Here is a 14,824-nt window from a genome sequence, read left to right on the forward strand (position 1 = left end):
AATCAGAGATCCATGCCAATTTATGCAGTTCCAAATTATAGACTGCCTTTGCTAGAATTACATAGGACTGTCCTGAAAACACCCAAGTGGGCAAGTATAAGACAAGTGTGATATAAGTTATCTATTTTAGATGTATCAATCTGGCACACAGTGTCTACGTTCTGCTGCAAGCTATTTGCTTTGTCCTGTCTCTAGTAAACTTTTGGGTTAAGGGTGCATTTACGAGGCTTAAACCACATATTTATGGCCAAACTTCAGCATGTAGCAATTTATACTCCAAAAACCATAACAGTTTTGTTTGATTGGACCTCCAGGGTAATTAATAAAATGTAGAAGCTGAAGCGAGAATAAGAAAGGTTGGGGCCAGCCAACGAACAGTGGAGTTAATGCAGGTCAAGAGAAATAATCCTCCTTTCATTTTAGAGATGATAGCAAAATGAATTAAATTTTTTAAAGGTTTCTGAACTGTAAGTTCTTTACCTCTTTACAGTAATTATAAAGTGGACTGTGCATGTCATAAAGGCAATCGGAACTGTCCTGTTCAGAAGAGGAATCCTACTCATGTAGACCTGCCTCCACCAGGCCCTCCTCCTGCGGTATCCATTGGTGCAGAAACTAGGCGAAGGAAAGCCCGACGGAAAGAGCTTGAGTTACAGGGCAATGTTGAGGACCGTGTCAGCCACCTAACAGGGGAACCAGCAAAGACACTTGTTGGAGTTTTACCTGCTAGTGACCAAGAGGTAACATACTGAGCTCGGCAAGTCACACCCAGAAAGTTTGAGGTTGTTCTTAAGAAGAGCAAATTTGGCAATCCAATACCAACAAGAAGAATAGTTGACTTCTTTCTAATTCTTAAAGGGATTCTGTCATGATTTTAATGATGTAGTTTTTATTTCTAAGTTACACTGTTTAGATTGCAAATAATTCACTCTACAATCTAAAATTTCATTCCTGAACCAGTAAGTGTATATTTTTTTAGTTAGTAATATTGGTGTGTAGACGCCATCTCGCCTGGAAAAACTGCTTTCTGATAGGCTATTGTATCTCCTACTCAATGTAACTGAAGGTGTCACAGTGGGACCTGGATTTTATTATTGAGTGCTGTTCTTAGATCTACCAGGGAGCTGTTATCTTGTGTCGGGGAACTGCTATCTGGTTACCTTCTCATTGTTCTGTTAGGCTGCTGGGGGGAGTGGAGGGGGGTGATATCACTCCAACTTGAAGTTTATCAGAGCACAAGTTGCCTGACTGGGGCAGCTAGAAAACTGACACTATTTCTAGCCCCATGTCCCATTTCAAAAGTAATAAAAAAAAATCTGTTTTGCTCTTTTGACAAACATATTTCAGTGCAGCATTCTGCTGGACCAGCACTATTGACTGATGCGTTTTGAAAGAAACATGTTTTCCCATGACAGTATTCCTTGAAGTACTAAAATTTAAGACCTGTGGCACTAGTTGTTTTTACCACTGTGGTGCAATCACAGCGAATGTCAGCAGTCAATAAAGGCATTCCTTGCCTGTAGCTGCTTCTCATTCAGATCAAGAGGAGGCATTGTTTCACTCACACTTCTGTGTATGTCCTTTTTCAGGTACTGGAAGAGAAGACTGCAGAGCCTGCTGCTCCTGTGGTTGAGGAGAGGAGAAGGAAACGTAAAGATCCAGCATTGGAGCAAACCCTTCCTGAACCCAAGGTCCCATCTATTGTTGAAGATGTTAAGCCATCAGAAGAGTCCTCTCCGGTTGAAGCTACAGATCCTGTGGCTGAAAGTATGGAGGCAGAAGAGACTGCTGCTAACAGTGTTGGAGTTAACACACGAAGATCTTCACAGACAGCGGTGAGGAGATGGTTTGTGTGTGTGTGGAATGAGGCTGGAAAATTGGAATAACATGGTAGGCAGTTCAGGGACCGTACCTACATCTCATACCTGAGAGCTCTTCATTGAAAAGAATGTCTCGTATAAAGGTTGTCACTGGCTGTCATTTTCGCTGAAGACATATAAAAATTTGGCATGTACTCAGTGTCTTTGTCCAATAAAACACCATTTAAAACATTGTGCAACCATTCTTTATGCAGTGTCTTCGAGGAGCCCCTTACCACTTTTCTTGGATGACAATGCTAAACATCTCCCAATGGTATGAAGTTTTCTCACAGTCCTGTGAAAATAAGGATCCTGAACTGTTTAATGGAGAGCCTGTTTTTTTATTTTATTTTTATTTTTTTATTCGCACCCGCCTGTATTTTTTGTGTTGTTTGTAACTTTGGAAATTACACACGTTTCATGTAGATAAAATAGGATTAAAGGGTTTCGATTGAATTTTTAAATCCAGCAGCCATCCCACAAAGAATAAGCCTTTAGTTATAAAGGAATCTGGCCATTTTCTGCTTGAACAGTTGCTAGGATGCATCTAAATATTGTAAGAGTATCAAAGTTTGAATGGGACTTTTTTAGTAAGCAGGTATCATGGAGTAGCACACTGTGTTAACTGTGAAATTCCCTGAATAGGAAGTTGTGGCGGAGAAACCTGCTGCGAAGCCAATTCCACCCAAATCCACCCGGCCACGACCGAAGAGTCGAATGTCTCGTTATCGGACTGCTTCAGCGCAGAGGCTTAGAAGACAGAGGCAAGCAGTTGCGCAACAGGCTGAGCAAACCCATACAGTTGCTGAGGAAGGAGTAGTATCATCTGTGACACCCACAGAGCCAGGAGCAGCTGAAAGTGTAGGGCAGAGTGGCAACTGCCAAGGTGCAGACTCACCATCAGTTTCGCAGGCAACATCTCAGACTGTCCGAGCTAACCTTAAATACCACAAAACTAAAAAGGTATGTAAAGGTGTTATTAACCAAACTTATTGTGTCACTTATACATATGATCAGACCGTTAAAAAAGTGTCAAATGTACTTTTCGTTTAAATTACCCTCTGTATAGATTTCCTATTTATAAATATAGTTTTATATAGATATAAATGTGTGTGTGTATATATGTATGTATATATATATATATATATATATACACACACACACACACATACACACATACACACACACACACACTTTTATTTTGCTCTTCGTCTTGTTAATTCTAATGACGGTAAGTTAATTTGCTCTTTGTCTCAGTACTTGGTTACAGAATGGCTCAATGACAAGATAGAGAAACATGATTGTCCTATTGATCACCCCTTGCGGATTACCACGGACCCAACTGTTCTGGCAACCACACTTAACATGCTCCCTGGACTGTCTCATTCTCCTTCCATTTGTGTTGCTCCCAAACACTACATACGCTTTGTGTCTCCTTTCATGCCAGAACGGCGGCGAAGACCACCAAAAGCAGACGGGACTTATGGCTCCTGTAAAAAGGTTTGTTATCACACCACTAGCGCTTTCCTCTTGTGTCTTTTCAGATAGGTGCTTATTTCTTTGATTTCTAATGAGCAAACATAAGGGCTTTTCTTACTGTATTGTTCTTAGTACAGAGGAGTAATTATGCTCATTATTGAAAAAAGACCAAAGTCCAAGTTCAAACCCCTTCAAGTGAACCCCAGTGCACATATATACACATACCTATACCAACCTATCTTTACACTAACATATATAAACTATATATACCATATATAAGAATATCTTTAGTAATTGTAGATCATATAATTACAAATTGCAGAAGTGAAGGCAGGTTGCCACATACTGGTTTAGGGGTAGACGAAAGGTGGCCATCTACCTGCGGAGGGTTGGGGGGGAGGGGTTTGCTAGATAAGACATTTGTAGTCACTTATAAATGGGAATTATGATGGAATTTGTGATTGTGATTGGTCCTAGCAGGTGATGTACGGAATTATTCATCCTCTACATGGAAAAAGTTTGACAGCACTTAACTGGATGAAAGAAAAGCATAGAATATATGACTAATAATAAATTGCTTTTCTTTTCAGCGGTGGGTGAAACAAGCCATGGATGATCTGAAAACTCAGCCCCTCAGCCACCCACAGGAAAAAACCCAAACTTTATACCAAAGTAATGAGAGTAGCCTCTCTTCTACCAACAGTACAGGTACAGTCTTCATAATAAACTGTTTGTATTCCAGTCTCCAAAATCCTGGCATTTCCATTCCTACTTTGCCAGAATTTATAGGGCAGTCATTGAAATAAGCTGCAAATTGCTATATCTAACATGTTGAGCGTTTTTTCACACTCTTTCTTGTGATTCCAGTCCTGAGTCAGTAGGGTAGATCTTTGATCAGAACAGTCTCCAGTAATGTATAATTTGCACTGCACCGTCATGTGGTCAAGCTTTCAGCACACCAATGCTGACCTGACTTTGCAGCTGGATCTAAGCTTACTCACTTGGATGAGAATCATTTGAGTAGTGTGTAGAAGACATTAGTGCACAGAGCTTCTGATCATACAAAACTGTCCTTAATCCACCCAACTGATCTCTACATTTTAACAGGCATGACAGCCCCTTTTAAAAAATGGAAGATGAAATATATCCTGGAAGAAAACTCTGGCACCTTAACAAGTCCTCTGTCGTTTGTCACACCTCCCCTGCTCCCAAACTCTTCATCCACAGACTCCCTAAGTCCACTGCAGACAACACCAAGCTCTTCCCTACCTGGGGAAGAAGAGTCACGGTTCGGATATGGACTTATGTTCTCTCCAATTCCTTCCCTTGCTGCTAGCCGCTGTAATACTCCACTACAGTTTGAGGTAAGAGAAAGGTGCTACCGACCAAGGGTTAACAGAAACAAGCTGTCTGCATCTCATTGGATACTCTTCTCTTAACTTCCATTCTGTTTCCATTTTTCCAGTTTCCCAGTCCTAGACCAAATATTATTTATGTGGTTGCAGTTAGGTATTGCAAATGTTTCACTTCCATTCTTGGAATTGGGAGACTATTACACCTAAAGTTTTAAAGCATTGGATGCATTGGATAAAGGATTATTAAAAATGCAATAACATAGGAATTCATTTATCAAAGCAAGAACCTGTTTTTTTCCCCACCAGGGATGTTAGTGATAGTTCTAGAGTTTGGTGAATCTGCACTGCACATTGCTATAGAAAGCCAAATCTATTCTCTGCACTGCTGGTTCTGACTCCTGTTACATTGTTTCATGAGCCAGAAGACTGAGAGGGATAAACAAGATGCTTTCAATAGCAATTACAATTCCAAATAACGAGAATTTTAATTAATGTATATTGGGAAGTTGCTTAGAATTACCCCTTTAACAGAGGTAGCTGTACTGAGTGTATTGGGAGATTCAGCTAGGAGCAGTTGAAGGAGTAGGCTTTTTTAACATCCCTTCTATATTATAATAATCTTAAAGTTTAGTCCCCGAACAGCTCACCCCAGTGCCTCTCCATGTTTCCTATCAGCTACCCTCACCTGCCTGTCATATCATTCCAGCTGCTTTCCTCTCAGCTTTTCCATCTCTTTTGTATCTTGCATATATATTACCAGAAAATGATTAGTTTCCTAAATATTTTTAATTGAATAATATTTTTTTTATTATTCTTTTATCTAGCTTTCTCATTAGACAGTACACACACTAATGTTTAAAAAAAAAGATTTCTAAACAGAAGTCTAAAACTTCAGCTACAGGTGATTTTGAGGCCAAAAACACAATAGGCTAATTTATAAACAGTGGGCAAATTTGCACCTGGGCAGTAACCCATGGCAACCAATCAAATGATTGCTTTCAGTGCTCAGCCTGCAGCTGCCTGAAAAAAGCTAATCACTGATTGGTTGCTATGGGTTAATGCCCAGGTGCAAATTTGCCCTTTATTTATAATGAACCTCAATAATTTTTGAATTAAAAAAGCACCTGTACCAGATGTTGCAGACAGGTCTGGACTGGGACTCAAAATAGGCCCTGGCATTTCAAGTACACAGAGGCCCAACCATTCTCCCACCAGCCCACTCCACAGTGACTGTCTATGGCATTTTACAGCAGCCCCTCTGGTATTTGCCAGAACTCACAGATTGCCAGTCCGGGCCTGGTTGCAGATATGCCCCTTTCAAGTGAATTAGGTGGATTCTGGCACTTTTCAGCATCCAGGTAGACTAGAGAGGCACAGGAAAGAGTTCAAGTACTAAAACTTAAAAAATAATATGTCTAGAAATGCTTTATTTTATATATTAAACTTTCTGTACTTTCTGTGGCCCTATATCCATAATCTTTCAGCCTACAGCAGCTCCCCATCATTTGGACTTTATAAGCAAATCCTTACTGACATTACACAGTCTAGGGGGTCGTTGGAAATGATCCAGATATTAACAGAAAATTAGGTTACATCTGTCTTAGAGGCTGATCTTTAATTCTGATTCTCGATACACTGGTTTCTGTCGTGTCTTGTATTATAAATCTGAATTAATACTAATCAGACTTGTAATCATTTGAATGGGGATGACATAAGGCAGAAACTGACCTTTAAGCAAATCCTTATTTAGGGCGAGTGATCAAGATATGAATAGCCCAGGCCGTTTTACACCATAGCACCACATTTTAGAATACTTTGAGAATCTATTTGTGCTCATCATTGCCTTTGTTGCTTTAATGCACAGTTGATAGAGAACCATAAATGCTTGTTTCCTAAATGGTTTGTGCCTTTTTTTTTTTTTTTTTAATTTGTTTATTTTTTTCTTTTAACTGTTTGTGCTGAACATTAACCACAGCTATAAAGGCTTTTATACTTATACTAGTGTTTTCCTTGGTACATCACCTCCCCTCCAGCCTTATCATTACTAAACCAAAGCACGCTACACTTTGCCTATCTCTTTAAAATTAACACACCAAATAGGCTTAAAAAGGTGGCCATACATGGGTAGATCCGTTTGTTTGATGAGGTTGCTAAACAAGGGGTTCTTGCTCCGATATGCCCACCTTGAGTAGGCAATATCAGACTGATGTGATTGTGGGCCCTAGGGCCCAACGATTGGATTACAATGTCCTGGCATGCAGGCTCTGGGATTTAGGACCTCATCAACGAATCAACGTGGATCTTGATTTGACTGGCATTTTAAGCCTGATTTTTGGCCAGATATCGATCACGGAAGCCCGTTAGGGGGCCCTATACACTGGCCAATAAGCTGCCGACTTTGTCTGTTGACAGCTTTTATCGGCTTTTGTATGGCCACCTTAAAGCAGAACTGTCATGGCTATAAAATGACCCCAAGCTGCTGTGCTCCCTCATTCTCTGCTTTTTTTATTTGTTCCTCTGGTAAGCAATGTAGTCATTGCTGCCAGAGGGACATTCCAAATAGCTGACTTAAATTGGAACCAGTTTGTTTAACCAGGAAAAGAAAACACGAGCTTTGGCACAGCCAACTGCTCTTACTGTTGCTTTACAGTCTCAAAGCATGAGTAAGTAGCTTTCAGCTGAACTAATGAAAGGGGTTGAGTGAGCACTTTCGGTAAACTAATCATAAGGCTTTTGAAACAGATTTAATAAACAGTTGGGTGTTGAATTATAACTCACAGTTCACACACACTCAAATGTAAATAAGTGGTGCATTTCACACTGCATACCTGCCTTTCACAATAGCTGTGGTTAACATATCTGCTTGTTTTTCTCCAGTTTTTTTTTTGTTGCTTCTTGACTTTAATTAGACGAATAACCAGATGCTTTTCCCTCCTAGAACATATCCTCCCCAGAGACCTCCCCAGCGCATAGGCCCGAGTCCCTGTCACCAGAGGTAGTTATCATGCTGTGTCATTTGCACAGGAGAAGCGTTTGTTGTGTGAAATGTGTGAGACGCAATTAAAGACCGCGCTTTGTGTTCCGATTGTTTTTAACGACAAGAAACATGCAGCGACGGCTTTTACGCATCCAGATAGGATCTGTTACTATGTAATGATTCCACTAACGATGCTTTTGTGTCAGTGCGACAACTGCACAGTGGCTGGAGGCAGACAATGTTCCCTTCTGTGTCTATTTCTCCTGCAGTGAAAGTATTAAAGGACCAGTAACACTATTTTTTTTCAAGTGAAAAATCCACTCTACCCTTTTCCACCTACAGATCTATCCTGCAGAAAGTGTATTATCCTTAATGCGTTATGAAAAAGATACGATAATAAAACGCTGCTTCCGGATGTACACTCTTTGCCAAAAGGCGACTGCAAGATCCAAGGCGCGGCGCTCCACCTTCCAGCCTTCTAAACCAGAAGTTAGTTCTTGCTGCGGGCAATGTAACTTATTTCTGTAAAAGCAGGTGAGAGCTGAAGGAATGCAGCAGCACACTGGTCAACCATAAATCTTAAAACTAAACAAAGACCCCCCCAAATCAGTGCGTGCATTCCTTTACTTCCCATCTGCTTTTACAGAAATAAAATGATGCCGAAGAAGTTACACTACCCGCAGCAAGAACTAACTTCAAGTTTAGAAGGCTGGCAAGGAGGAGATGTGGAGCGCCGCACCTTGAATCTTGCAGTCACCTTTTGGGAAAGACAGTGTACATCCGGAAGCAGCGTTTTATAATGGTATCTTTTTTTTCTAAAGCATAAAACACTTTCTGCAGGATAGATCTGTAGGTGGAAAAGGCTAAAGTAGATTTATAACTTGAAAAAAATGGTGGTTCTGGTCCTTTAAAACTGGTATTGTGTGGGTTATTGTGCTCAATAAAATGCAGTTTCAGTCTGCCTCTTCACAATATGCTGTTTGCAGAGGCTAGATGTCCCCCGCCTACAAGATTATGCTTCATATGGAGCATGTAGGAAGCCTGACTGGCATGCTAGTGTCACAATTAATACAACATTTTGAATAGGATGCTTTCTGCTAGTACAGGATGCAAAAGGGGTTGAATTGAATCTGATAGCAGACTCTTAAGAAGACCATTAGATATTGCTATCTGTTGCCTTCAGATAGAAATGTAAATATATACACTTTACTGTTTATGGAGCCACTGCAGTGTTTTGTATGTTGTTGTATTTACCTTCTGCAGCAGTGCAGCTACATGCAAACATATGCACCATTTTCCAGTGCTACAATGCAGTATTGTGCATTCATTTTGGCAACAGTAAGCACTTATGTAAGGTTACTTAGGTTATGTAATTCAAGGCACTAACTTTGCCCAGGAGCAGTAACCTTTAGCAACCAATCAGCAGGTAGCATTTCCTGGTTACATGTTTAAAAGCAAACCTCTTATTGGTTACTATGGGTTACTGCTCCTGGGCAAACTTGGTGCCTTTTATTACATATGAGGGTTGATATTCTATAAAGTATCCTTTTAAGGGTTGGTTCACCTTCACGATTACTTTTAGTATGTTATAGAATGGCCAATACTAAGCAAGTTTAAAGGACCAGAAACGTAAATGTAAATTTTTTAAACACCAAGACATATTTAGCTTTAAAATCGCTAATTCTTTATTAAAAAATAACTTACAGTAAATCCGCTTGCTTGGTGACAGGGCGACGATCCATCGTTCGGCGCTCGATTTCTCCTCCCTGGTTATCTCCTATAGAATGCAGGGAGGAGAAATTGAGCATTGCGCGTCGCCCTGCGCCTTTTCTCAAGAGGAGCACAAGCGGAGTTTCAGTAAGTTGTTTTTTAATAAAGACTTTGTGATTTTAAAGTTAAATATCTCTTGCTGGTTTTTTTCATTAGATAAAAAAACGGATTACTGGTCCTTATTTGCCACCTAACTCTGATTCTGACTCTTTCCACCGGGTCACTGACCCCACCTAAAACATAAATGCTCTATAAAGCTACAAATTTATTGTTAATGCTACTTTTGATTACTCATGTTTCTTTTAGGTTCTCTCCTATTCATATTCCAGTTTCTTGTTCAAAACAATGCATGGTTGCTAGGGTAATTTGGACCCTAACAACCAGGGTGCTGAAATTGCAAGATGGAGAGCTGCTGAATAAAAAGCCAAATAACTCAAAACCTACAAATAATAAAAAATGAAAACCAATTGCAAATTATCTCAGAATATCACTATCTACACCATACTAAAAGTTAACTAAGGCGAAGAACCCTTTTAACAACGTGATATGCAAACTGTGTTGTTACGTTGCAGCATCTAAATTCCATGATGAATGCAATCTTGAGCATGTGTATTTTATACATTATTTCATGACTACCTTATATACGTATATATGTGTATTACATACATTAAAGGATATATGTATTCTTAAAGTGAATGCTTTTTGCAAACACCAAAATGGTAATTTTCTGACCATTTTGACCACTAAGAAGTCGAGGAAGTTTTCAGGAGCAAGAAAGAGACCTGGTCTGATGTTCTTCTGGTTAGGAAAAAAATAGAAACCTTTCTCAAATATTTCCTAAACAGAAGAACATCAGACCAGGCCTCTTTCTTTCTCCTGACAACTTCCTTGACTGCTTGGTGGTCAGAATGGTTGGAAAATGACCATAAAATGTATTCATATTAACAGTACATGTATCCCTTGGAATGAAAAGAAAATAAATAATGAATGTACATTGCAAAAGTTCTTAGAATTGCACGCTCGTCAGTTTTACATTCACTTATTTTAAAGGTTTAATTATCCTTTAATTGTAGAAAACCTTCTTGGGTTTCTAATTTTGTATTTCACCTTCAGCAAGAGATTTTATTTATTTTTTTGTATTAGAATAAATAGATGTACAGATTAACTAACACTTGTTTTAATTCTTTAGCATTGTATACTCCCCCCGCCCGCTCCTTGTTCTTTTATGCTCACGTGATCTTTTTGTTATTTTCCATTTCTCTAACTCCCAGCCTTGTCTGCAGCCTGATCTGGAGATTCCGAAAGCCTGTTTCTTGGATTCCACCGTTGAGATCTGTCCCGATCAATCATCCATCAGCACTGGTCTCGCTGAATTAGATGGTCAGTCCCCCAGCACGTCTATAACATACAGTGGAGCATCAGATAATAACTTAATGGGGAAAGGTTCAGAAGGGTCCACGCTGCTAAGGACATCAGAACTGGCTGTCCGGACAGAATTCAGTTTAATGTATGCCTTCTCCCCCTTGAACGCTATGCCGCGAGCTGATGGCTCATTACGGGGGTCCCCTCTTGTTGGAGAAAGGAAACCTTCCCAGTCAGAGGCATATTGTGGCTCTCCAGTAGAGGCCTACCATGGAAAGCTTGGCACAGGACTTCTAAAAGAGGCGGCACATGGGTCCATGTCACCATGCAGTGAACGGCTTTGTGATGGTATTCGATCATCACCACAAAACCCTCCACAAAGGAAAAAGGTAAATAATTTTTGGACCCTTAAAGGGATTCTGTCGTGATTTTTATGGTGTAGTTTTTATTTCTAAATTACACAGTTTACACTGCAAATAATTCTCTCATGTAAAATTTAATTCCGGAACCAGCAAGTGTTTTTCTTTTATTTATCATGTTGGTGTGTAGGCAGCCATGTCAGGAAACAAACAAGTGAGGAAACGGCACACAGAGATGAATGCAAAAGGGGATAGACCCCTATGTGTGTCAAACAAGCCCAACGTCAGGTGTGGAAGGGGCCAGCCCCCGAAACATTGTGCTTGTTTGACACAATAAACATATAGGGGTCTATCCCCTTTTGCATCCATCTCTGTGTGCCGGTTCCTCACTTGTTTGTTTCCTGTGGATCCAGGGGAGTGCCATCTCCCTAGAGGACTGAGCACCGGACAGTTGCATCACAGAAAGGCCAGGGAGTGCATACGAAATTCACTTTGTGCAGCCATGTCAGGTCATTTTGCCTGGTCATGTGCTTTCAGAAAGAGCCAGCACTTTAGGATGGAACTGCTTTCTGGCAGGCTGTTGTTTCTCCTACTCAATGTAACTGAATGTGTCTCAGTTCTTCTATCTACCAGGCAGCTGTTATCTTGTGTTAGGGAGCTGCTCTGGTTACCTTACCATTGTTCTGTTGTTCGGCTGCTGGCAGAAGGGAGGGGGTGATATCACTACAACTTGCAGTAAAGAGTGGCTGAAGTGTATCAGAGCACAAGTCACATGACTGGGGGCAGCTTAGAAACTGACAATATGTCTAGCCCTGTGTCAGATTTCAAAATTAAATATAACAAAATCTGTTTGCTCTTTTGAGAAATGGATTTCAGTGCAGAAGTCTGCTGGAGCAGCACTATTAACTGATGTGTTTTGAAAAAAAAAAACATGTTTTCTCATGACAGTATCCCTTTAATGTTGTGAGCATGAAACTTTCATTTTATTTCTTTCTACCTGTATCCAAGTACTTAAATATTATAAGAACAGTTTTCCATATTTCAGTCCCGCAGTCCTGATACCATCACAGTGGCTCCATCCCCTATTTCCATGGTGGTGGTCAACAAGTAGGAGCATACATGCTGAGCAAAGCCATGCTTTGACTTTCAGTTTGTATGAACTTGTATTGGAGGAGCTGGTAATGGGAAGGATATTGTGACCTAGAGCTAACATTTGATGTAGGGAATAGTGCTAAGGTAATACAGGTATGGGATCCATTTTCCGGAAACCCCCTATCCAGAAAGCTTCAAATTACGGAAAGGCTCTCTACCATAAACACCATTATAATCAAATAATCCAAGTTTTTAAAAAATGTCCTATTTCTCAGATAATAAAATAGTACCATGATCCAAATTAAGATATAATTTTGACGCTTTAAAACAACACTTCCATGCTTTAAATGATAATGGTATTGTTTTTTAGGGTGTTTAAATGCCTTTTTAGGGATCTAGCAGCCTGAGAAACTAAATATAACTTCCGAAGGAGCATTTTAGGCAGACAGACAGCCATGTACTCCAATAGTCTAGAACAGACAGCCCCAAAAATCTAGAGATCACAACATAAAACGATATTGGATTCTTAGTACAGCACTACATAAATATAAAAATGGTGTAGACAATGTGTTTTCTTACTAATTGTGTTCTTTTTAATATTGTATGGGGGGGGGGGGGGTTACAAATCTATTCTGCTCATCATTAGATACAATTTAAGGTTAACGGTAATGTAAACTCCACGGATTTGCTGTACCTGTAAGATCAGAGAATACTTTCTGCGGTTCCCATTGCTGTTAGATGTGACCAAGAACTATCCACAGCACTTTACTTTTGAAAAGTAAACATAATTTCAAGCAACTTTGCAATATACATCAATCAAAAAATATGCAGACTTTTCATGATTTTTATAGTTTGGAACAATTCCCTAAGCCTAGCCCCCTACTCTCCTGCTGATCTGTCTGACTACTTTGCTGAGCTGGCTGACTACTGTTACTTTGTATCAACAGCCATCTGTCTTTAGCCTGCATCCTCCAAATTCTCTGTACACATGATTTCAATAAGGAAAGGAACATCCCAGTGCAATGCATTGTGGGTTATGTAGTTCCTGCATGCTGTCTGTAAGTTGTGGAGAAGTTGTTACAATTTGTAACATCAGTGTTTAGTCCCTCCTTCCCTGCCTGGATTTCAGCATAGAAAATTGCATTTATTCATACTTTTTGAAGAAACAGGTAACTGTGATGGGAATATTAGGGGTTTCTATGTTATGTGGGCCTCTATTAAATTTTGGTTTGTAAGCTGGAGTTCCCCTTTAATCACACTGCAAGTAATGACCAAAGTAGTGTGTCAGTCAGCAAGTCATTCTAACAAAGAAATAATTGAAAGTACAGGAAGTCATTCAGAAAGCAATCAAAACTTGTTGTCCTTTGCCAAAAAAGGGCCTTGTGCTAGAGTCCTGCACCGGGTCAGGCAGTCGGGTTGTATGTAGAAAATCCCCGATTCCCTGACCGTGCGGGTAACCTGCCTGGGTTCCCCGGAAAATGTGCAGGGCTGGTCCCTCCCTTCCTCCCACCCTCCCTGGTGTTGCAAGGAAACAAGGAACAATTTTGTACATGATGTCACTTCCAGCCTGAGATGTCATTTCCGATCTGAGATGACGTCGTTTCCGGTCTGAGATGATGTTATTTCCGGTTTCACAGGCCCCGAGTCAGGGGAACAGGGACAGCAATTGTTATAAGAAGCCACTGAACTTTAAGTATTCCTTTTTCTTTCATTATACAAAAAAGTGGGTGGAGGACCCAGTTAATAGGGTGCATAAACATGGCGGCACACACCGGAACTGATAGAAAGCATGCACACCAAATGCCTAGCCCTCTACTTCAAAGGCAGTATTTTTGACATGCCCAGGTTAGTCAGTTCAAATCTATTGTTGTGTTTCTTTAAGAGGAGACAAGTTTAGCTGGCCCTTATATGCAAGGGCAAGTATTTCGTCGTTTTTACTAGCGCAGCAGTTCTATTGTCGGAAACGCTCTATAATTAAAAAAACAAATGGAAAATCTGGTTTGTGTTGGTGCTTGCCCTGCTGTGCTGCGACTCCCAAGCCACTAATTCCTCAGGTCACCCTGTTTAAAATAGCCGTTTGCTTCAGAATATGCTGTTAGTCTATTTTTTTTTTTGCCTGCTGAAATTTTTTTATCCTTTGCATCAACCGATTGGTCAGTGGCAAGTGGAATGAGAATGGGAAAGCTGTCCGGAGAGAAATGAATGCAGAGCTTGCTTTCCAGCCGAGGTCAGAGTGGTGCCATCCTGAGAGATGCCTGCAACGTGGCCTGAATGTTAATTGCCTCATTTCTCAGCCGGGCTGCTATATCCATTTTTTAATATTCCTAATTTTTTGTTCCTAGCCTGTTTTCTCCTCATTACCTTTTTCCATTAGTCTGCTCTTGCTTCTGAGCTTGGTGGATAACACAGAAAATCACAGCAGCGTGTAGAGAAACTGACTAAAGGAGCTTTGGGAGAACTCCAAAAAAATAAAAGCATTGTGAAGAATATTCATCTCTTCTCATATTGCTTGTCTCTATCTCATGTCGGGGGCTCTCTTAGGATTTCATAGTGATGGCCAGTGCAGTTGAG

At 40.3% G+C, this 14,824-nt stretch overlaps 1 protein-coding gene across 9 annotated transcripts in view; it reads left to right on the plus strand.

The window, feature by feature from the left end:
* setd5.L (SET domain containing 5 L homeolog) overlaps nucleotides 1–14,824 on the plus strand; it is an 82,037-nt gene that overhangs the window by 60,640 nt on the left and 6,573 nt on the right. For 8 of the 9 annotated variants that reach the window (XM_018259147.2, XM_018259154.2, XM_018259146.2 and 5 more), the window contains 8 exons: nucleotides 491–740; nucleotides 1,590–1,835; nucleotides 2,505–2,822; nucleotides 3,117–3,359; nucleotides 3,929–4,046; nucleotides 4,446–4,702; nucleotides 7,632–7,688; nucleotides 10,712–11,191. In XM_018259147.2, coding sequence (XP_018114636.1) covers nucleotides 491–740; nucleotides 1,590–1,835; nucleotides 2,505–2,822; nucleotides 3,117–3,359; nucleotides 3,929–4,046; nucleotides 4,446–4,702; nucleotides 7,632–7,688; nucleotides 10,712–11,191 — 1,969 coding nt within the window. The remainder of the gene's footprint in view (nucleotides 1–490; nucleotides 741–1,589; nucleotides 1,836–2,504; nucleotides 2,823–3,116; nucleotides 3,360–3,928; nucleotides 4,047–4,445; nucleotides 4,703–7,631; nucleotides 7,689–10,711; nucleotides 11,192–14,824) is intronic. The other variant, XM_018259153.2, reaches the window with a different exon arrangement.

The sequence above is a fragment of the Xenopus laevis genome, chromosome 4L, assembly GCF_017654675.1.
Source record: "Xenopus laevis strain J_2021 chromosome 4L, Xenopus_laevis_v10.1, whole genome shotgun sequence".
NCBI classification, from domain to species: Eukaryota; Metazoa; Chordata; class Amphibia; order Anura; family Pipidae; genus Xenopus; species Xenopus laevis.